Source organism: Orcinus orca, chromosome 3 (genome assembly GCF_937001465.1).
Source record: "Orcinus orca chromosome 3, mOrcOrc1.1, whole genome shotgun sequence".
In the NCBI taxonomy this organism is placed as follows: domain Eukaryota; kingdom Metazoa; phylum Chordata; class Mammalia; order Artiodactyla; family Delphinidae; genus Orcinus; species Orcinus orca.
The window spans coordinates 158898026-158922921 of record NC_064561.1 but is presented as its reverse complement, the minus strand read 5'-3'; the positions used below and the strand labels follow the sequence as shown (position 1 = coordinate 158922921).

The window sequence follows — 24896 nt, the reverse complement described above, 5'->3', positions numbered from 1 at the left end:
GGGTCCCTCTGAGCACAGGGTAGTGGCAGCCACTGCTTAGAGACGTCCTCCATCTGCTCGTGGGTCCGGAACAGTCTTTCCTTCTCCTTGGGCTTCCACTTTCTACTTATCTAACTTTAGGACTCACCTCCTCCAGGAAGTCTTCCTGGACATACATATCCTTCATGCCTGTAATACATACTGTATTTTCCTTCGTGACCCTTAACACAGACTGTAAAGACATATTTATACATATGACTGCTTGCTTACCATCATCTTCCCCATGAGTAGAGGACCCACGGGGGCAGGGCTCCCGTCAGGTTTGCTCACAGTTGGCTCTCAATATGTATTATGGATGGTTGGACAGGTGGGCAGAAAGGTGGACGGTTGTTGTGCCCTCTCTCGCTCTTTAATGCTCCTGCATGCCCCTCATCATAAGGCTTAGTTACCTTCCATTGACTTGCCTGCCTTGCCCTGCACACCACGAATTTTAAATGGGCATGGCACATAGTGGGCATTCGTGGTTTGTATCTGCCTCTCCCTTTTGGGAGTTTCCATCTGGTATACAAATATCAGTGTATATAAGATCATTTTTCCAAGTATAGCACTGGGAGAACAGCATCCCTTCCCTTAAAATAGGACATCAGTGGAACCACCTCCTTAAGAAATGAGTAGATTTCCTATTCTCTGTTTGGTTAAGCTTCCAGAGCTGCTAGCAGCTAGAAAGGGAACTTAGAAAAGGGAACTTTTAACATATCAACTGCAACAAAGGATTGACTATCCCCAGGGAGTTGGTGAAGTAGTAGGTGGAATGTCAGTGAAAAGACTAGCCAAAAAGGCCCCAGGGAAGACAGCATGGAACCTGGAGTCTCAAGATGCAGGTTCTGGTACAGTGTCATATACAGGGTCAGGGCCACCAGGAACCTTGGGGGGTTGGCTGCTCTATACTTGCTGTTTTATAGGCTAGAAATCCTTGGTGAGAGAGAAGATCGCTGAGCTCTGCTGAGAGCAAACTTGTTCCCCTGGATAAGTCATGTTATAGCCAAGGCGGCAGCGAGGGGAAAGCAGAAGGGCCTGGAAGGAAAAGATGAACGCATCTCAAACACATGAGGGGAAGAGCTGTGTGTAGCAGACGCATGAATGTACGCAGGTAGCTCCCTGCTCTCGTGTATGTTAAAATGCACAGGGAGGGTACGGTTTAGGCTGATCATCTGATCCCCAGGTTCCATGCTGGAAGGCCTGTTTGGCACATCTGAGTGGGGTCTAGTTTCAGAAGCTTCCCAGGTGATTCTGATGCTTTTTCAAAAGCAAACCTTTGAAAGATGGTGGCCACTGTAGAAAGCAGCCAATTCGACCGCACACCTTTGTTAGCCACATGGCAACTTCCAGACGTGACCCAAAGTGGCAGGGTCCCTAAGAGTCTCCTGGCTGGGAGCTGGATGAAGCCCAGGGAGCAATCTGTGCATGGCTTTGAGATAAGAGGAGCTTTTAGGCCCCCAACTATCTTCCTCCTTCCTGCAGTCTGGGACGCAGGGAGAGAAGCTATGGTGGTTGTGCTGCTTGTGGGAAACTTGGAAGCACAGACCCCCGAGCCCGTCCTGCATCCTTTGTGAACACAGACTTGCTTGCACACCTTGGCTGTCATGGCCTTCGCAGACATCAGTTCCTGGTATATAGACTGGTGTGGTTATTGCAGAAGCTGTATTATTCCCACCGACAACCCAAAGCAGGAAGGAACTCGTACTGATCCATAATTCCCACCGGTTGTATACTCTTCTCGCCACTGTCCCTAGCTGTGAACTACCCTCTCCTTCCCCTCAGCATCTTAGACTTCCCCAAGTAGATCTCAGTGCATTTAGATGTTCCTTAAGCAACTCTTTAGGTAACTCAGGCCACGTCAAAGAGGCTGCGTGTTGGGGCTCCCCGGGTGGTGCAGTGGTCGAGAGTCCGCCTGCCGATGCAGGGGACACGGGTTCGTGCCCCGGTCCGGGAAGATCCCACATGCAGCGGAGCGGCTGGGCCCGTGAGCCATGGCCACTGTGCTCTGCAACGGGAGAGGCCACAACAGTGAGAGGGCCGTGTACAGCAAAAAAAAAAAAAAAGAGGCTGCGTGAAGCTCGTTGCAGTATGTGGAACTGTCAGAGCGAGATAAGACAGACAAGTCTGCAAGGATCGTTAGTCTAAGAAAATAAGATTTAAACTCGGGGGTGGTTTTTTGTTTGATTTGGTTTCGTACTTAAGGAGATGAAGTGATTATTTAAATAGGCGGGGGGGAAATAAGGTAAGAATAATTCTTTGGCCTGGATGCATTGCCCAGAAAACTGCTGAAGTTTGAATTAGGCTTATTCCCCTGCCACATTTTTCTGGGGCCTGTTCCAACTCGTTACCTGGCTTTGTGCTGCATTTTCATCCGAGCAGTTTGCAGTTCTCAAGGAAGTCAACAGCTCAAGTGATTTGCATAGGAAAGCAAATATTGTAAGCTACAGCCTCACAGCGCCATGGTCTCAGTAGGGTGAGCACACCCCAGGGCAGGGTTGGGGCGGAGTCAGATAGTCCCCTTGCAGTGTGGGCAGAAAGTATTAGAACTTGTATAGATTTTTATCTCATTTTAGATCGTTTTGTGTTTTATAGTATATGTGTACATTAGTACAGTAGCATAGAGTCATACATCATGAATCTGTGTCGGGAGTGCCTGATGGCTACACGATCTATAATGGTTGACATCACAGCATGGAGCCATACGAAATACAAGTTTAAAGAAATCCCCTTAGTATACAGTCAACTTTATTATCATTTTTGGATTTGAAAAATTCCTTCACATTTCAGTGGAAATAAAATATGGACTATCAGGGCACGTAATAAAGTTTCTTTGCCTCCACATTAACTTGGATGAAACTGACACCGTAGTGGTCATGAAGTGACTTTATCACGTCAAGTAAGTTGGTTCCAATCTTTGGATATTCCATTACAGTATTACAAGATGCCTTTTAGCCCTGCCCCTTGTTATGAATTTTCCTCTTATAAATATCATCCTTATTAATTTAGTTGTATATGTCCAGTGGGAGTTGAAGTCTGTGGTCTGCCCATCGAAATGTGAAGTAGAATATATTAAGATTGAAGGAAGGTGGCAGTGCAGAAATGGAACTGAAATAGACAAAATGATGGCAACCACACGGGGGAAAAAACAGGATTATGTGACTTATAAATGAATATATTTTATATCTTATATATTATAAATGAATATATCTTATTCATTTATGAGCTTTGCTAAGCCTTTAAGGTAACAGAAATCCTTGAGATGTATGTGTCTTTGGAGACTTTACATGGAGATGGTGCTGATACACAGTCTCACTCTCTTAAGAGAAACAGGATATCTCCACTTAGTTTCAATTCCAGTTATCGTGCTGGGGTTTTGGTCTTTTTTTAGGAAAATCACTTTGACAGTGCATAGGTGAATTAGACAAATAGGCAATGTATGCTAGAAAAAGCACACCTGACTTGAAGACTTCATGAGAAGTGGAAGATTTGAAGGGGTTTTGGTTTGTTTTTTGGTTGTTTTTTTTTTTTTTTTTGCTTTTTCACCACACTGTATGCAACATGGTAGTACAGAGCCTGGAAATAAAAACGCAGCAGAATATGAGAGATCAGAAGTTCCCCTCTGGAATCCAGGGCAGAAATTTCTTAAAGAAGTAGAGCCATTTACAATGAATAGAATTCTCCTCACCCACCCCCTACTGTAACTGTGTTTGCTTGCCTAGCTTTTTACATAAGTACTGATGTAGCTCAGTGAATGATGTTTGCAGAAAAAAGAAATCCATGCCTCTCCCTTCTGGTTCTTCCCCTTACTTCTTAACTTGGGATATCCTTCCTTCTATTCCTGACTCTCGAAATTCTGAAGCCCCTCATTCCTCAGAGACTTTTCTAATCCCTCCGGCTTTCTGTCATCTCTGCTTTCTCTCATTGCCAATTCCATTTGTCTGTTTCTCACATTTTAGAACCTAGAGTCTGTCGTACAGAGTGAAGTAAGTCAGAAAGAGAAAAACAAATACCGTATGCTAATGCATACATATGGAATCTAGAAAAATGGTACTGATGGACCTACTGGCAGAGCAGGAATAAAGAAGCAGACGTAGAGAAGGGATTTGAGGACACGGTGGGGGGGGGGAGGCTGGGAGGTAGTGAAAGAGTAGCACTGACATATATACACTACCAAATGTAAAATAGCTAGTGGGAAGCTGCTGCAAAGCACAGGGAGATCAGCTCGGTGCTTTGTGACCACCTAGAGGGGTGGCATAGGGATGGTGGGAGGGAGGCCTAAGAGGGAGGGGATATGGGGATACACATATACATATAGCTGATTCACGTTGTTTTACAGCAGAAACTAACACAACATTGTAAAGCAATTATACTCCAATAAAGATGTATAAAAAAAAAAAACTTAGGGCTTCCCTGGTGGAGCAGTGGTTGAGTGTCCGCCTGCCGATGCAGGGGACACCAGTTCGTGCCCCAGTCTGGGAGGATCCCACATGCCGCGGAGCGGCTGGGCCCGTGAGCCATGGCCGCTGAGCCTGAGCGTCCAGAGCCTGTGGGAGAGGCCACAACAGTGAGAGGCCCGCGTACCGCAAAAAAAAAAACTTAAAAATCAGAAAGACGCGTCCTGATTTATAAAGGAGTAGATGTTTTCAAAAATTTGTTGGTAAAGCTGATATTCAAATTTATTTCCCCTAGAAACGAACATATTTACTTAATAAATATTTGTAGAATTCTCTTTTAAGCTAATGGTGGCAAATAGGTAGCCTGCATGGCACTGCACACCCCGTCTTCAGCCCCCAAAGCGGACATTTCTAATCCCTCCTAACAATCATCCCACTGGCACCGGACACAATCTCAGAAGCTGATAATGTGGCCTTGCAGGTGTCCACAACCAAACCGTAGTACTGGCCAACACTGGACTGTAGCCAGCTTTGACACAGCCATCTACATGCTGAGCGCCATGCCCAGTGCTTTGGGGATTCGAAGAGGTAGCAGTCAGTCTTCCTCTGTTACAGGATTTGTTATATTCCATAAAGAATGAGAGTTATTTCTATACTTTTTATATTCACCTCTTCCGTATAATAAATCTTTAGGAGCCATATGCTGTATTGAGCTAGAGGAGGGGTGTCTCATTCCATCCAGGGATCAGACAGGGCTCAGTAGATGGGGTGATGTTTGACTATTCCATAGGATTTCTACAGGAACACCCACAGGAGTGGGTGACACCCTGGAGTGGAAAAATAACACGTACAGTGGTCCACAAACAGGAAATTTTAAGGCTTGTTCAAGAATCAACAAATAGTCAATTAAGTGCAAATGTCCAGCCCATGCTTTTAGTTCCACACTAAAAAACTATGACTTATTTTACAAGCTATATACTCACTGATGATTTTAAAGTTGAGTTACAGGGTCAGAGTTTTTGTTTTAAGGTTCCTCAAGCAGTAAGGTAGAGGAAGAGCTCGGCTGAAGAAAGGCAGATGGAGGTGGAGGTGTTTGCTATAGCTCCACGGAGAAGTCAGCAGAGCCTGGACTGAAGGAGAGGGGCCCAGAGGGTGGAAAGGCAGGAAGCAGTCTGATGGGTCAATGGAGAAAGGGAGCAGGGCCAGCCGGCTGCCTGGAGAACTGGGTTCTGCAAGCAGGGCTCCTTGGTTACCACCAAGGAGTAAGTTTCCTTCTCCCCCAACCCCCGTTTTTTTTCTGAAGGCAGGACTGATCCTAAGCAGAATTTTGAGTGGGATTTTGTTTACCTTTGAACCCTCCGGCCTCTTGTCATTTGCTCCTCCTTACTTGTTGGACCCTCTCTCCCCAGGTTTCCTGGAGCCCAGTATCCTCATACAGTTCTAAACCCCCCACTGAGGCACCCATTCTCTCCCCTCTCCCCTAAGAGGTTGCATCCTCCCCAGAAACCTCTCCTTTCTTCTTCTCCAAGCCATTTTCTCCCCTTCTCCCACCACCGCCACCACCACCACCAACAACAAAGACCAAAACACACACAAAACCCTTTCCATCTCTTCTAAGCCGTATGTTTGCTAACAAAGCAATGCGATTAAACCAGGTCAAATGGTGGCCAATAACCCTATGACACTTAGCAAAGTATGTGCATTTTTTTTCATTAATTTATTTATTTTTGGCTGCATTGGGTCTTCGCTGCTGTACACGGGCTTTCCCTAGTTGCGGCGAGTGGGGGCTACTCTTTGTTGCGGTGCGCAGGCTTCTCATTGCGGTGGCTTCTCTTGTTGCGGAGCACGGGCTCTAGGTGCACGGGCTTCAGTAGTTGTGGCACGTGGGCTCAGTAGTTGTGGCTCGCGGACTCTAGAGCGCAGGCTCAGTAGTTGTGGTACACGGGCTTAGTTGCTCCGTGGCATGTGGGATCTTCCTGGACCAGGGATCGAATACATGTCCCCTGCACTGGCAGGTGGATTCTTAACCACTGCGCCACCAGGGAAGCCTTCAAATGAGTTTCTTATCAGGATCATTTTTAAATGAAACATAAAGATGAAATCACAAAAGCCTGGATGACACAGATGTTTTTAGAGGAAATGCTGTGCTAGAACAGTAAGCCTTGTCTCCAGCAGTAGCTTCCTTAAAATGTCTCTACTTGTCAGTACTTTCCCTTCAACTCATAAAGTTATGTTTCTTAAAATTCTTCAGCTTGTTCCCAATGATTTTGGATAGGGATGGAGGTGGGGCAATGGATAGAGCTCGGGTATGAGTTATTCCTGTAGATGAGAGGTCGGCAGTTGTAAAAGCCAGCTCATAAATATTTCAGGCTTTGCTGGCCAAACAGTCCCCGTTGCAACCATTCACCTCTGCCTTTGCAGTGCAAAAGCAGTCATAGGCAATGAGCAAACTGATGGGCATGACTGTGTTCCAGTAAAACTTTACAATGACAGGTATGGGGCCAGATGTGGCCCCGAGGCAGCAGTTTTCCGACCCCTGCTGTAGGAGATCATGTGTGAGCCTGGGACCACCTCCCCTATTACTACTTCCCCTGTGGGCTCCACGGAACACATCTCAGCTTTCCAGTCCAATTCTTCAAGAAGTACATGCCCTTAGAAACATATAACCAGCAAATCAGCGTGAACTCAACGCCACTCTTGGAAAAAAAAAGAACTCAGAGTACAGCTTGTGTTGAGCTGCAAAAGGCAGCAGATGGTCTTAGGGTACTGCCTGGAACTTAGCAGCAGACCAAAATTTCACCACAATGTCCTCAACGTAACCAGTTACTGTTTCTCTAAAATCTGCCTAAGTGGCATGTCCAGTTAAAACAGTCTTTTTCTGTTACAATAAGCCATTGTATCATGTAAAACTTCCTTAAAATGTTTGCATAGAAAAAAGGTGTTGGAAAAATCTGACCTGTTTACCATTATTGCTGAATTGGATTTGACTCAGAGGCTATATTAAGGCACCTCAGATAGTTCATCTCTTATTTTCTTTCCTGCCAATCTTCCTGTTTACTTCTTAGGTCTTTTGCATGCCTTTCTTTTTCTTTTTTGATAGCGCTCCCACGTCTACATTTTGTGTGTGTTGCGGTTTTCCTACCTATGTACACACAACTTGCATTTTATCCTTCTAGAATTTAGGACTAAGCATATCACAGGCCTGCTGCTCCCAGAGATGTGTCCAAGGCGAGCAGACAGCCGGCTCCTGCTGAGAAATGACCCAAGGGTCTGCCTTCACTAGCCAGCCCACAACCCCAGAGAAGAACTCCAAACCCCAGTCTTCTCACTAGGTCATGGGAACACGGCGACAGGGAGCATTCTCTTGCTTTGTAGAGAATGTCTGGACTTGCCTTGCCCGATTTGAAATTGATACCAATTGATACCAAGGAGGGTATCTCCTTCTTGCATCTGCATCTCCTGTTCTTTTTGATGAACTGAGAGTCCCTTGAGGATACTGTCCTCTCCTCGGGAGGGTGACACATACAAACGCACCACAGGAGGGGCAGATGTGGGCCAATGACTGATTACACTTCTGTACCCTTAAAGGTGATTTCTTTGCCTCACCTTTCTGAAAGACCAAGGGATCTACTTAATTTGTATGCCTAAAAATCAGCCACGTCATCACCAACAAAGTGTGTTAAGCCTGTTCACATTGTTTGGGGATGATAAATGGGAGAACACGGGAAATGGGCTCAGATAGAACAAGGACAGTATTATTTCATTTGCGAAGCAACAGCCTGAGCACCTCAGTTGACATCAGCTGCTGCTTCTCCCCCAGCTGCATCTGACGCTCTGTGTGGACCAGAGCATGCTGCGGGGGGCGGGGAGGGGAGGGGAGTTTTACTTTTCAGTTTTACTGTTTTCTTCTTCAGTGCTGAGTTCGTCTCTTTGTTGGAAAGCAGTGAGTCTAGCGTAGCAGGAGATTTGTGTTTGAATTTCTGCAGTCAACGCACAGGCTTCTTGCTACTTGAGGCTGATTTATTGTTGTTCCCATTCCCTTTTTCTGAATGGTTATTCATTCCCAGCGCTGGCCTCTGATGGCCATCTGCTTCTCCTTTGGTCACTCGAACATTTGCCCCAGAGATTTGGAAAATGAGCTTCCTCTGGAAGCCTAAAAATAAGCTTAGTGTGACTGAAGCATGATAGAGAATTCACCACCCTCCCCTGTCCTGTAGATACTGACCAGGGGGATGAGCCAGCGTGGCTTCCTAGGGATTTGGAGCTTGGATGTCTTCTGTCACATCTGCAGATTTTTTTTTTTTCTCTCAAGTGTTGGGAACCGTAAAAACATGGCATGAGCTGGGTGCAACCAGTCCTCCTGCAGTTTTCCTTGGGATCAGATGTTCACTCAATGGAAATAGTTGGAGATAAAAGCCATACTTTGCATGGTTTGTTTGTAAGGCTTCAAGAGTTAGCTGAGAAAGACAGGTGCTTAGGAGTTAAGCACTATATTAATCACAGTGTGTTCAAGGAGATCTCATAAATGCTTTGGACAGCAGTTATAGGACATTTCTAAGTACTAGAGTTTTACTTTGGACCCAGGGGTCCTGTCTCATGAGTAATGATGGTTTGCTCCCCACCTCCAGAGGACTAAAATTTGCCAGAAGCTAAAACTCAATCCCTATGCTATTTCTCATCCAAAATTATTTCTAGCCACATTGTCCAGTGCAACTTTTCAGAGGTTCTGCAATGAGGTAAAATGTCAACATAATAATGATATTCAAACAATTAAAATACCAACAAATTCAAATCCCTTTGCAAGTCATAATCCAAAGATGTTCAAATCTAAAACAATTAACATCCAAACTTAAATTTCCTTGACGTTTTGAGTTAAAAACCAAAGTACTTAATGGCCTCCTTTGATCATTCTGATTTCTTGTTTTGTTCCATCTTAGAAAAATGACGTACTTGATGCTGGGTGGAGATGGTTCCTGTTCTCCATCTGCAGACTGGGCTGTCTTCTACTGTAACAAATATGGCTGTTTCAGCTCCAAGAAAGTTGAATTTGTTCAACGGCATGTCTCTTGTGTGCTTTACTTTTTAGTGAAATGTAAATGAACAAAGAGTAAATGGACCCATAATGGTCTCAAGTCGTTGGCCCCACACCCTTGACATGTTAAAAAAAAAGGAACCAATTCCTAGCCCCTGGACAGTTGTCCCAGGCAAAATTTTGTTCCCAGGATCTTATTTAATTTTGCCAAAGACCCCGTCAAGAACTGAAAAAAGTCTGAGGTTTTTACACTACAGTTTCATGGATGCTGGTAGAAGACATGAGATTCCTGAGTCAGAGACAAATGACTTTATTACTCATGGCACAGCAAGTAACTTTCGGCTTTCTCTAATCCCAGTTTAGGATTCGGTCTCAGTTTAGAGCTTCCTGTTTGCATAATTCCCACTCCCCCCAGCCTGTGGAAGTGAAGCAGAGGGCCTCAGATAGATGCATACACAGTGGATTTGCTTCACAGCTGGGAACCCTGAACGTAGGCAACCTGAATCTTTTATGATGGGCTAGAAGCAAACTTGATGGCCCTTTGCTCCAGAAAGAGACGTGATTACACTGGACAGTGAACAAACCAGGCCCTTCCTTCTGAGACACTGTCTCTAACCTTCAAGGCTGTTCATCCAACATCCTTGAAAAGATAGATAAATCCAGAGTAGAAACAGCCTATGCCCCTATTCACAAGCTACACAGAAATGGGAGAGACCCATGGAGAATGGTCTCCCAAGGCTATAGCGCAGACTCAGTAATAGCAAGTAAAAGAAGATTGATGGTAAAAAATATTCTTGGCTTTTCTTAAAAAGATGCCAGTCAGTCTATAGCAGTTGTTTGGAGTCTATGACCATGAATTTAAACCCAGCGGCAAGAATCTACCTCCCAGTCTGGGTGGAGGAAAATGAATCTGGTCCTGCTTAAAGTGCTTTTCATTTCTATTCAAAAGCCTCTTGATTTGCATTTATACTTTGAGATGAAAGCGAAGGCCTCCCTGATGTACTGCGTTGGGTGTGGACTGTACCTCTGCCAGAGGTTCCAGTTCTCAAGAGCAGACGTTTTCAGTCCTGGGCCTCCTTTTCCATCTCCACTGCCTCTTGGCATAGACGTGCTTAGCCTGGAGGAAGCTGCATCTCTCCTCCCCAGTTTACTCATCTGGAAAAACACCCTCTGCAGATTCCTGAACCAAACCTGCTGTCAGGACTTCTGAAGCTTCTGTCCTAATGAGCTGGTAAAGGCTAATACCTCTGCCACCTGCTCCATGAGATTTGTTTTTCCTCAGGTTTTGAATATTCCGGGGGTCGAGTAGCACTGCTTTCTGCTATGTTTGGGGGTGGGGGGCAGTAATTGGATCCGCCTCTAGTGGTTCACATCTGCCTCCTTTGGGAAAGACTCACTTACGTTTCTGTTTAACCTTTCTTCTTTCTGTGAAAGACTCCTTTCTTCTTTCGTGGCCCTGCTTGCTGAATCAGTGTGCCATTTTTACTTCTCCTTTGCTTTCTGACTCAGATTTATTTTTTCTAAAATACTCTTCTAGATTCTGTTGTATATATAAAAAAAAAGAACAAAAAGAAAAGAAATAGATTCTGTTGCGTGGGGCCCATCGTCGTGAAGGAGATAGAATCAGTGAGCCTTCTGTTTACTAAAGTATCTATTGTCCTAGTGCGTCTCGACCACCGCCACCTCTGAGCTGGCTAATTCTACCCAGGAAATATTCTCCCATCAGACCAACATCAAGTTCTGGCTTACCACCATCCTGCCTGGCTCCCCTTTGGGATGCCGGTTTGCTTTTTTATAGTCCTAATTTCATTTATTTCCCAGGCCACTGCTGTTGGGGGAAAAAAAAAAAAACTTTGTCCCTTTAAAATTTACCCAGAAATTGTTTTATTCTTCCTGGTCTTCCTCACCCCTCACCTTTGAATCTGTCCAGACATTCAGACCCCTCTTGGTACAGCCATTGCAAGTCCCCTTGCTCAAACTCTTCATCTGCAGTTTATAAATCACATCTCTCATTGTTTTCTGGGCCTGGGACCCCCCCCATGGGGGAGTCATTGCATTGTGTTCTCTGTGCTTTTGCCTCCCTTCCTCAGTTGGATTTCCTGAGGTCCCAGTCACCCCCTCTAAACGAGGAATAACCAGTGTCTCCCACTTTTGTGACGCCCATTTTCAGAGTAGTAGTACAGGAGCTGGTACATCTCTTTTCCTTATACACCGCGCTGCCCTTGACCTCACAATCTCCTCTCCCCTTATGTCTGTCCAGTCTGTCATCTAAGATCTCATCTTTTCTTCTAAGGACTTAGCTTTCTTTCTTCAGCTAACATCGTGTTCATCGTGTTCTCTTTATGTTTTTTCTCTTCCATTGCTCCTATTCTGATGGTAAGACCAGAGTATGTTCTCAAATCCTCCTTTGGTGTCCTGGGCAAAGCTGATTTTTAAAAACTAAGTGCTCCAGGCACATGCCTTTAAAATTGCCTTCTCAGCTGTTAGGTTTGCAGTAATTTTAGGGAGTTTTCTTCTCATCTTGAATCCAGGAAGGTGGCATATTCTCTTTGGGTGCCCATTTGTTTTGTTTTATTCATTAATTAAATCTGCTATCTTTCTGTAGGTATGAAGTTGAAATGTATATCTCTGCAGTCGAGTGGTATAATCATAGTCAATGTAATCATCAAAGCTAGAGGCATCCTGAGATCTAGTGGGGAGAAAGCTTGAGGGTTGTTTTTTTTTTTCTATTTCGGCTAAACCTTCACTATACCCCTATGATACACGTTAGGTACCCTACTAGTACCCTCAAGCACATTCTTATTTAATCCTCATAATAACCCTATAAGATAATTACAAGGGAATTTTAACCCTTTAAAAATAAATAGTATCATTGCTACTTTAAAATATCAAAGAACTGCCTCTGGCATCAATGCTCTGTTAATATATTATGGGTACAACACATGTGACAACCTATGGTACATGTAAACTTCATTATACTTTTTTTTTTAACACCTTTATTGGAGTATAATTGCTTTACAATGGTGCGTTAGTTTCTGCTTTATAACAAAGTGAATCAGTTATACATATACATGTATTCCCATGTCCCCTCCCTCTTGCGTCTCCCCCCCACCCTCCCTATCCCACCCCTCTAGGTGGTCACAAAGCACTAAGCTGATCTCCCTGTGCTATGCGGCTGCTTCCCACTAGCTAGCTATTTTACATTTGGTAGTGTATATATGTCCATGCCACTCTCTCACTTTGTCCCAGCTTACCCTTCCCCCTCCCCATATCCTCAAGTCCATTCTCTACATCTGCGTCTTTATTCCTGGCCTGCCCCTAGGTTCTTCAGAGCCTTTTTTTTTTTTTTTTTTAGATTCCATATATATGTGTTAGCATACAGTATTTGTTTTTCTCTTTCTGACTTACTTCACTCTGTATGACAGACTGCAGGTGCATCTACCTCACTACAAATAATTCAATTTCGTTTCTTTTCATGGCTGAGTAATATTCCATTGTACATATGTGCCACATCTTCTTTATCCATTCATCTGCTGATGGACACTTAGGTTGGTTCCATGTCCTGGCTATTGTAAATAGAGCTTCAGTGAACCTTGTGGTACATGACTCTTTTTGAATTATGGTTTTCTTAGGGTATATGCCCAGTAGTGGGATTGCTGGGTCATATGGTAGTTCTATTTTTAGTTTTTTAAGGAATCTCCATACTGTTCTCCATAGTGGCTGTATCAATTTACATTCCCACCAACAGTGCAAGAGGGTCCCCTTTTCTCCACACCCTCTCCAGCATTTATTGTTTGTAGATTTTTTGAGGATGGCCATTCTGACCGGTGTGAGGTGATACCTCACTGTAGTTTTGATTTGCATTTCTCTAATGATTAGTGATTTTGAGCATCCTTTCATGTGTTTGTTGGCAATCTGTATATCTTCTTTGGAGAAATGTCTATTTAGGTTTTCTGCCCATTTTTGGATTGGGTTGTGTTTTTTTTTTTTTTTTTGAGCTGCTTGTAAATTTTGGAGATTAATCCTTTGTCAGTTGCTTCATTTGCAAATATTTTCTCCCATTCTGATAATTGTCTTTTCGTCTTGTTTCCTTTGCTGTGCAAAAGCTTTGAAGTTTCCTTAGGTCCCATTTGTTTATTTTTGTTTCTATTTCCATTTCTCTAGGAGGTGGGTCAAAAAGGATCTTGCTGTGATTTATGTCATAGAGTGTTCTGCATATGTTTTCCTCTAAGAGTTTTATAGTGTCTGGTCTTACGTTTAGGTCTTTAATCCATTTTGAGTTTATTTTTGTGTATGGTGTTAGGGAGTGTTCTAATTTCATTCTTTTACATGTAGCTGGCCAGTTTTCCCAGCACCACTTATTGAAGAGGCTGTCTTTTCTCCATTGTATATTCTTTTTTTTTTTTTTTTTTTTAATTAATTAATTTATTTATTTATTTTTGGCTGTGTTGGGTTTTCGTTTCTGTGCGAGGGCTCTCTCCAGTTGTGGCAAGCGGGGGCCACTCTTCATCGCGGTGCGCGGGCCTCTCACTATCGCGGCCTCTCTTGTTGCGGAGCACAGGCTCCAGACGCGCAGGCTCAGCAGTTGTGGCTCACGGGCCCAGCTGCTCCGCGGCATGTGGGATCCTCCCAGACCAGGGCTCGAACCCGTGTCCCCTGCATTGGCAGGCAGATTCTCAACCACTGCGCCACCAGGGAAGCCCCTCCATTGTATATTCTTGCCTCCTTTATCAAAAATAAGGTGACCATATGTGCGTGGGTTTATCTCTGGGCTTTCCATCCTGTTCCATTGATCTATATTTCTGTTTCTGTGCCATTATACTTTTTATACACTTCCTGTGCTTGTAGTTCATACGGAGCGTGGGACAGAGGTTTCTACAATTGCTAATTAAAATACCTTTATTCTGAATTGAGGGCAGCCTGATGATAACAACTCTGCCGTATTCTTTGGCTGATGGGCTCCTTTGGTGTAGCTGGGAGCCTCCATTGTCCATCTCTGGAGTAAGGCTGGGAGAGCAGGGAGGAGTGCGGATATTCCAGCTCAGTCCTGCGGCTCCTTTGGAGGCTGGTTCTGTTTGGAGCAGGGCAGTGGTGAATTACAGAGGCCCATACTCTATTCCACGTGCATAGCCTGGGCTTTTATGAATCCTCTAAAGTTTGTCTAGGTCACTCCTGACTCCTTGGAATCTCCCTCAAAATCAGATCCACTCTTAACCTGCGTCACCACTTCCAACTCTTTGGGCCATTTCTTACACCACTGCTTCAGCCTTACCTTCATTCCCACTCCCAGAGCTCCTCTGTCTCCTGGGCCTTTGTGGGAGGTCTGTGTGCAAATTGAGTTGCTTTGGGGCTTTCTCCAACTCCCGTTTAGGATTCAGCTTTCCCAAGTGAGATCTATGACCTCACATTTGCTTACTGGTTTCCAGAATTTTGTTGCTCTTGTCTTCTATTCTCTTTGTGGGATTATGCCTTTCGTTTAAAAAAGAAATCTCTTCCCCATCATTTTAGGGCGGTTTCAAGAGGGAAATCTGCCATCTTTAATCAGAAGACTATATCATTTAATTCTTAATTCAAGCCCTATTTTTCAGACGACAACATTAGAGCTCCAAGAGGTTGACAAACATGCCTAAATTGCTACTAAATGGTGCAACCAGGATTTATGCCCAGGATTCTCAACCACACTCCCCTACCACCTTGCTATAAAACCAGAAGCTAGAGATTCTTCTTCACTGAGAGAGAATCTCATAGGTTATAGGTGTGGGAAACTGTACGAATAGAGAGGCTCTTAACCTGGAAATTGGCAAATTATATTAGATTCCATTAATATAATGGCATTGTTATGTGACACGTGAATTGGAAATTGCTGATGAATAATAGATTATATCAACTGTTTCTCTGAACCAAAGGCCTTCCAGGAGAACTTTCTGCACATTTCATTTTAGAACAACGAAAATGACATCATTTCCAGAGCAGTTTGATTTGTTCTGCATGTCTGAAAAAAAAAAAAAAAGTACAGCAAAGGGTCTTTCTTACAGTGTGGACATTTTCAGACAATAGTCATAAAACTGAAGAGAGGTTCATTGTAATCAAACTGCACTTCATATGTTGCTACTTCCTGAAATAATCTGGAACTAATGTATCTAAGCAACCTACTTCCTGTTCATTGAGTTATAAGCCACCTAAAACCATGACAGACTGGTTTTTTGTTACAAGAGGAAATGGTTCCATTTAAATTCAGAACCTTTTGCTAACATGGTCAGGAGATTCTGAAATAAGATTTCATTTCTGCCTCAAGCTCACCAGTGTGCCCTTTGCCACGCTTTGAGATATCTCTGGGTTCATTCTGATTGATTTTAGCTTTTAGCTACAGGCTTTCGGTAGTTATGTAACATACACCATCTTGAGCGTAAGATTTCTTTGGTATAATCTTTTGGTATTTTATAGATCATAGAAACCAAATCATGTCATTCTTTGGTGCATTTCAGGATTTAAAGAAAGAAAATATTGTTTCTTAAGGCTGTGGTTCTTTCTTCTAAACCACCTCCCCAGATTCAAAAAATCAAAGAGCTTATAGCATTCGTGTGTGCGTCATAAAGATTTCAGATTCGACATAGAGCATGTAAAGCTCTTGTAAAACTCTACACCACTCATTTTGTACGCTCTTCACATATAATCTATCCTAGATCCCGGGTATGTGTTGTAAACAAAATGGTGTTACTTTAGGGTCTCAGTTTATTTCCTCATCTGTCAAGTGGAGATAATATTATTTACCTTGAGACATATTTGCTGTGAAAATTAATTGAAAAAAAATCGAGGTGAACGAACTGTACAGTACAGTATTGATCATCCAAAGTGTTAATTGAAAAGCATCTCAGGTTGGAGGTGGGAAATAGCCTGATAATACCTGAAGGTGGAGATCCAGAGACTGAATGTGGAGTCGCAGCCTCGCCTGTAGGAGTTGGGAAGCCTCAGACAGGCCACTTTCCTTCTGTGAGCGCTTCTGTCATCTCCAGAATGTCTCCGACTGTGTGCAAACCTGGGGCTGTGCTGGAAAACTGGAACGCAGAGTGGAAGGAGGAAACCTCACAGGTCCAGGAACGGTGGGCTGGGGTTGCTTTCCTCCCTTGGCACCTGAGCTTCTCAGTCAGCCTTTCTGATTGTCTGAGACTTGACCACTGTGTAGTAAGCCACCCATGTAATGGGCATCAGAGGAGGTAATGACTAGCAAACTGAGGAATACCTTTCTCTGGGAGCCTGGGTCAGGCGGTGTAACCGGGAAGAACCAGGAATTTTACTCCGTCTCCAGCAATTGCTGTTTACGGTCTGGAGACAGATTCTTTCCATAAAGTTTTTAAGCCAAGCACAGGAGAGGCCCTGAGGCTTCTCTCTGGATTATTCCTATTTGCATGTCTCCTTCTGTGCCCCCCCCCCCATCCCTGGCATGTCTCCAAGAGGCTTCTTTTGTACTGTGTATGAATTAATGCCCCAATTTGGTGTTGGGAAAGATGTCCCTCTAGAGAATCTCTAAAATCACCCTCAGGATTCCATTCTTGCCTTTACTTCATAATTTAAACCTGGAGACCTGCCAATCCCGGACGTTGTAATAGGAATTCACCAAATTTATCTTTGTTTTATATATCAAGATTAATTTGTTTTCCCAATGCCTCTTCCTCAATTTGCCTACATCTCCTCATTTCTCAGAATTTTTCTTTTCTTCTTTCTCATCCCAAAAGATACTTGAACTTGAGGGGGATGGGGGAAGCTTCCAGATCTTTTATATTCCATATAAGAGTTAGCTAGAAACAATTACCTCTTAAAAAGGGGGCTTACCTGGGAGATTACTCTTACTGCTTACTTTATACGTTTTCATAAACTGAATTTGATATACAATGTATAATTTTTATTATCTGTTAAAATTCAGGGTTTCTTTTTTCTTTACATTATGATTACAAGACTTTCCAAGGACTGCTAAGTGGTAAAGGATATCATCTGTGTCTTTTTAAAGGACATGTATGTTCCTTAGTGTGAATCATACCTATTTTAATTAATATGACTTTTTTTCTCCAGAACCTCAAAGGAAAATAAAATTTCAAATGAGAAGGCTCATTTGTTCGATGTATCTCCTAAGTTTTCTACATGTAAATTTACCCCCCAGATTTTTTTTTTTTTTCCCCCGATACGCGGGCCTCTCACTGTTGTGGCCTCTCCCGTTGCGGAGCACAGGCTCCGGACGCGCAGGCTCAGCGGCCATGGCTCAGGGGCCCAGCCGCTCCACGGCATGTGGGATCTTCCCAGACCGGGGCACGAACCCGTGTCCCCTGCATCGGCAGGCTGACTCTCAACCACTGCACCACCAGGGAAGCCCCCCACTCCAGATATTTTCATAACCACTCTCAAGCACATGAGTCTCCTTCTCCTCTCTAATAAGCATGGCTCTTCTTAGCATGTTGGGCTTTTCTCAGATGGAGGACCAAGGGGCCTTGGGGTCATCCTTTCTGCATAACCTCTTGGTGTCTGATAATGTAGACATACAACTTACAGACGTGTGGGCTGACTTCATAGATGCCTCTGTGTGTCCTGGGTGGTGCTTGATTCTGGAAGGTATTTAATCAGTACTCAGGAGTGTTAAAAAACAAAATTCAGCTGAGTAAATTTGAAGATCTAATTGGCTTTATTCAGCAATTCATGTCTCGGGCAGCATCCCATCTAGAAAAGAGAAAGGCACTCTGAAGAGTTGTACAAAATGGAAGGTTTTATAGGCGGACAGAGGGTGGGGCGGAAGTTACAGGGCTGGATTCTTTCAGGCAAGGTTACCGTCCCTCAAAGAAAAATGGGGTTTCAGGCAGATTACCTCACTGACCAGGAGATTACTGGCTGACTGGTTTAAATTCTACTCCTGGGAGAGGCTGGAACTGCAGTTTCTTTAGGTATGAAGTCTTGGTGGGGCTTAGCACAAGCAACTCCATTTTGGAGTTGTTGTTTCTTTTTTTTTTTTTTTCTTTGCGGTACGTGGGCCTCTCACTGTTGTGGCCTCTCCCGTTGTGGAGCACAGGCTCCGGACGCGCAGGCTCAGCGGCCATGGCTCACGGGCCCAGCCGCTCCGCGGCATGTGGGATCTTCCCGGACCGGGGCATGAACCCGTGTCCCCTGCATCGGCAGGCGGACTCTCAACCACTGCACCACCAGGCAAGCCCTGTTGTTTCCTTTTAATGGGAGTGTAACACATGGAATATCTGGTTGACCCAGGGTGTAGTTATTTGGCTGCCACAAAATCAAGGCTTTACTGTATTTTAAGAATTTTAGAATTGAATTTAAAATTTCTGGTTTAATCATTGTTGTAGTTTGTACTGTAGGGAAAAGCACTTGGCCCACCAGTCAGGGGACCTGCAGTCTACTTGTGGCTTTGTGACCACCTGGGTGACCTTGATCAACACGCTTTCTCAAGAAACAAAATGGCCCCATGGGCCCTTTCCAGTTTGAACCCTCCCTGATTCTATGCTGTGCGTTGAGATGCGTGCCGAGGAGGAACTTGTCAGTGTGAGGCTGTGTGGTTCCAGGTTATCTGAAGGGCTGTGCTTTGATCCCGTGAACCTTTTTTCTCATGTGACGCCTGTATTGCTGCTGCTTGAGCCTGAGATAATGTCTCAGAGGAGATGGCAGAAGTGGCCGCAGACTAGCCTCTCCCATCAGCTCTGTGCTTTCTGCATTTCAGATGCCTGGGACAGAGGACTCCCAAGATGCATGCGGCCCCGAGGAATCCAAGGGGTCCTTGGAAAGTCCGAAACAAGGAAGCAGTAAAATGAAACTCAAGAGTCGTCTTTCAGGTATGTGGACTCTTTGCCTGATACACCCGCCTGAAATGGAGCTTCCAGCCTCAGGAGCTCGGGAAGATAAAGTCATTTGCAGGATGAGCTCTTTTTTTCCTTAAAACCTCCAAATTCTTTTTCCTTTTGATGGTGCATGCCCCGGGCATAACAGCCACCTTCAGCCTGGCTGCCCACGTCAGTATTTTTATTTGAGTCATAATGAAATGAATGTCAACATCTCTGTTTGCCTATGCTTAAACATCAATTTCCTGTAGTGTTTGGTTCACTTACTTCAACAGGACTTAAGGTGACCCTTTCACTGTGGAATACTCCTGATGGCCTATCTTTCCAGCGAACATACCTCTTCCTCAAACCCATGGTCCATGGGAACCTGGGGCAAAGAGCTATTTATTTAGTAACAAATCTGCATCTCAACTAAATGGGGTAGGGGAGGGGGGAAATGGGATGGAGGTGTAGTTTTTGTAACAAATAGATTTGCCATTTCCTGGGCACATCATAGCAGCTGGCCTAGGCCCTGAGAGAGAAAGTCAGAGGCTGTGTGTGGGGACTTCTGTGGGTCTGAGGCACTTTAGCCTTTACAGGTTCTTTCTATAGAAAAAAGAGGGAAAAAACCCGCAAATTATATTTCGTGGCTGCGCTGGTATAAAGATACAAGCTGGATTCATTATCATCTATTAATTACTATTATGTTCATTTTTTTTCTCCTGAATTTAAAAGAAATCAAAACATTTTTGCGGGCCCCTAGAAGTGGCATGGGCCCTCAGCAATGTGTCTGCTGGTCTCATGGAGAAATCACCCCTGGCTACCCAGCTGTGAAAGACATCTGGTCTAGCAGGAAAAGCAGGCATTTGGAAGCTTGGTGCGATCAAGTTTACCCCTCAGCTCTTGAGTTACCTTACGACCTCGGCCTGGTTATTTAACCTGCCTGAACCTCCACTCCCTCGCCTAAAGGTTGAAACAAACAAAAAACACGCATAAAAGCACCTAGTACAAAGCATGGTGTATCGCCATCCCCCAGTATGTCAGTTTCATCTTCCTGCCGTCTCTGGCTGCCCAACAAGAGCATCTCCAACACACATTGCCTGCCCCCTACTATTCTCAGGTAAGGTGGCAGGTTTAGGACCATAAAATACATCCATTAAAAAAAAAAAAAAAACTCTGGCAAAATGAATTGCTTTGTATTTGTAACTCAGAATAATTAGGTAGTGTCTATCTGACTGAGTGTTAGGATATGGGTTTGCGACAAAAAGCAATGTGATGGCCAGAGGCTGATAAGACTAGAGGGAAAGATGGTCCTCACATGCGGAGAACGACCAGCTCCCCTTCAGCCCCGAGGAACAACTGAGAGAAATACATCTAAACCCTATGTGTGTTTGCGGTGGGGAAGGAGGTCTTTAGGTCAGCTGTCTGATCAGCACCTTATAAACAGTTCCCAGGGGAGGGTCACAGAGCTCTGGGGAAGTACAGGGACCTTTGAAACCAGTGCAGTCACATTCCTCATTTTATGGATGTGTCCAGAGAAGGTAAGGGGATCCCAAAGGTCACTCATTCAGTCTGTCTTCCAGACAGAGTTCTTCCTACCCACCCCTTGGCTTCCTGAGGAACTTGGAGAGAATCCCATTCCCCAGTCTGGGGCTTTACGGATACAGATGTGGGGAGGGGATCCTAGCTGACGACCTTCCAGATCTATGATTCTCCATGTTCGTACTATTAATTTAGAATGTGCAGGACATTCGGCTGCGTAGTAAATCCAGAACTGGCTACTGTTTGCCACAAATGGATGCCGCCCTCTCTTCCTGTGTTTTTCCTAGACATCCAAGGCCATAACAAGGAAATATAGTAGAAGAAGCACATGCGCAAAGTCAGGAAGAACTGTGTGCAATTCCCAGCTCTGCCATAACTGGCTGTGTGACCTGGGACAGGTGACTTAACTTCTTTGGGTCTCAAATTTTTCACCTGTAAGATGAGGGTTATAATTGCAAATCAATGTGAATGCCTTCTAAGTGCTGGACCTTGTTGAGAGATCCAGTTGAGCGAATGTATATGGTACCGCAGCTCCCAACTGTGGCAGCAGTAGGCCCTCACCACATGGTAGCTGCCATTGTTATGACCGTCGTTGTCAATATCACGTTCATCATTGTCATCTTCATTATCATTATCATCGTTCTCGCTCCCTCTCAAGAGGGGAAGATGCTTGAATGGGTTCAGATAGGAAGATTCTCAAGAACTTGCAGGTCATGATAAGGCACGAACAAGAGGTATGAAGACTGAAATGTCTCTGAGTTGTGATACTGGGGGAGGCACCAGAGGAAGCAAGATAAAGGATGGCCAGTACATTGGCGGGGCTTGGTAGAACACAGGAGGAGGAAACCCGGGGTCTAGACTTGGGGCAAAATGCGTGAGAAATACTTAGGGACGATGGGGAAAAGAATTGGTTAGAGAAGTTTTTGGCAACAGTTTTTCTGCCTCAGCTATCTGAAAGATCCAATAATCCAACAGTAACGTTGATTCAGTCCAGCAGAGAGATTTGGGGGAAGGAGATTCTTGGCATGGGAGGTGATGGTGTGGGCAAAATTGGGTAAAACTTCAAGTGATAGTTATATGCTTCCCAGTTTGGGTAAGGATGTGGGTAGAGGACAAATCCTCTCCTTTGAGGATCATCAGGCTAGAGCAGTGAATTCATGTAGCAGGATAGTGGGAGCTAAGACTGGAAAAGTAGTTTGGAGGCACCTTAAAGAGGCTTAAGGAATTGGTTCTCCATTCAGTGCTTTGAAATATGTTCAGTCTAAAGACATTTGAATGCAGGAGATTTTAATGTGATCACCTCCTAATTTCTGTGTCCTGTAAACCTGGATATTTATTTCATATTTTCTTAAGCGAGTCACTCTGGTATTCACATATCAGTATATTATCTACAGACACTACCGTATGTGGTTTCTCTTCTATCAATGGCAAGTGCTTCCCTGTCAGCTCAAAAGGAATTTTCTTCTAATAAATCTTCTTCAGATGAGTAAGCATGCCAAGATAGATTAACCTGGTCATGAATTATTAAGGAGGTTCTGTAAAGAGTTTCCAGCCATTTCCACTAAGATTTGGGCCAGTCTGGCTCCAAAATGACTAAAGCGATTTTATGGAACATTTTTCCTGATATTCTAACCAGAGTTTTCTTTACTTCATACCTCCTTTTTTTGCCAGCAGGGTCCCTTTTCACTTTGGTATTTTTGATTTATCCATGTTAATGCCTTAGGTTTGTGAAAATGAAAATTTTTCTTTTGATTGCAAAGGAATTTCAGGTGTTTGAAAACCTGAAATTTGAATCACAAAGTTAATATGTAGCTTTTGAAAAACCAGGCTTTTAGAAATGTCCATTATAATATAATTGTATCAGCCCTGTTCTAAATTTTCATCACTATTAAAAACGCATCAATATAGTATATATTTTTAAAAGAGTACAGAATCATCTTGTTTTATTCCATGAAAAACTTCCTGAGAAATTTTTAGATAAATTGAAATTTTAAGGCATCAAATGAAAATATTACATAGTCTAGGAGAATTTGATATTTCAAAGAATCTATATGTATATATAGTTATATACACAAACACATATATACACATGGCTCTCCACATATATATAGTATATAATAAACATCATAATATGATTATAGCTACATTCAATGTAATTGAGCCATCATTTAAAATTAAAGTCCCGGGCTTCCCTGGTGGCACAGTGGTTGAGATTCCGCCTGCCGATGCAGGGGACACGGGTTCGTGCCCCGGTCCGGGAAGATCCCACATGCCACGGAGCGGCTAGGCCTGTGAGCCATGGCCACTAAGCCCACGCGTCCGGAGCCTGTGCTCCGCAATGGGAGAGGGCACAACAGTGAGAGGCCCGCGTACCACAAAAAAATAAATAAATTAAATTAAATTAAATTAAAGTTCCTTAAACCCTCATACACTGTTGGTGGGAATGTAAACTGGTGTAGCCACAATGGAAAACAGTATGGCGGTTTCTCAAAAAACTAAAAATAGAACTACCATATGACCAATCAATTCCACTCCTGGGTATATATATAAAAAAAAAAACTAATACACTAATCCAAAAAGATACATGCACCCGTGTTCACAACAGCATTATTTACAATTGCAAGATATGGAAGCAACTTGAATGTTCATCAGCAGATGAATGGATAAGGAAGATGTGTGTATATATATAATGGAATATTACTCAGCCATAAAAAAGAACTAAATAATGGCATTTGCAGCAACATGGATGAACTTGGAGGGTATTATGCTAACTGAAAGAAATCAGACAGAGAAAGAGAAATACTGTATGATACCACTTATATGTAGAAGCTAAAAAATATGACCAACTAGTGCATATAACAAAAAAAGAAGCAGACTCACAGATACAGAGAACAAACTAGTGGTTACCACTGGGGAGAGGGAAGCGGGGGAGGGGCCATTGGGGTAGGGGATTAAGAGGTACAAACTATTAGGTATAAAATAAGCTACAAGGATATATTGTACAACACAGGGAATATAGCCAATATTTTATAATAACTATGAATGGAATATAACCTTTAAAAATTGATTCACTATATTGTACATGTGTAATTTATATTATACATCAACTATACTTCAATAAAAAATAAAATAAAAAATTTTAAATGATTAAAGTCCCTTAAACTATCTTATTTTTTTTTTAACTATCTTATTTTAAAATAGTGTATAATATAAACTAAGTATGATAAAGATGTCTTTAAAAATCATTACTATAGGGGCTTCCCTGGTGGCGCAGTGGTTGAGAGTCCGCCTGCCGATGCAGGGGACACGGGTTCGTGCCCCAGTCCAGGAAGATCCCACATGCCACGGAGCAACTAGGCCCGTGAGCCACAACTGCTGAGCCTGTGCGTCTGGAGCTTGTGCTCCGCAACAAGAGAGGTCGCGATAGTGAGAGGCCCGTGCACCACGATGAAGAGTAGCCCCCGCTTGCCACAACTAGAGAAAGCCCTCGCACAGAAACGAAGACCCAGCACAGCAAAAACAATAAATAAATTAATTAATAAACTCCTACCCCCAACATCTAAAAATAAAAAATACCATTGAGAGAGTGAAAAGTCAAGTCACAGACATGGAGAAGATATTTGCAATACATAGATTCCACAAAGGACTCATATCTAAAATATATTAACAATAAAGAAAATAAAACTCTTGTAAACCAACAGAGAAAAATCCAATAAAAGAATGAGCAAAGAAAAAAAATAATAAAATTTTCTAGTAGTCCAATTAAAAAAGTAAAAAGAAGAAGAAAGGAATGAGCAAAAGACTTGAACAGCCTCTTTACAACCTTAAAAAAGAAAAACAGCCAATGAATACTTGAAAAGAAGCTCAATCTCACTAGTCCTCAGTGAAATGTAAATTATGAACCACAGGGAAATACCATTATATATCCAGCAGAGTGGCTAAAATTAGAAAGACTGACACTGCTAAGTGTGACAAGGAAGTGGAATAGCAAGCACTCACACACCCTGGTGATCCTGCGTGGTGAAGGGGAACATGTGCCTGTAACCCAGCCACGCCTCTCCTAGGTACATCCAACAGATATGTCACAGAATGTCCAGTAAC

General features: G+C 43.5%; 1 protein-coding gene across 8 annotated transcripts in view; it reads left to right on the top strand.

Annotated features, from left to right (window-relative positions):
* The window catches only part of PDZD2 (PDZ domain containing 2), a 373328-nt gene that overhangs the window by 299797 nt on the left and 48635 nt on the right, over positions 1-24896 (top strand). For all 8 annotated transcript variants that reach the window (XM_004266046.4, XM_033421312.2, XM_033421313.2 and 5 more), the window contains one exon: positions 19157-19268. In XM_004266046.4, coding sequence (XP_004266094.1) covers positions 19157-19268 — 112 coding nt within the window. The remainder of the gene's footprint in view (positions 1-19156; positions 19269-24896) is intronic.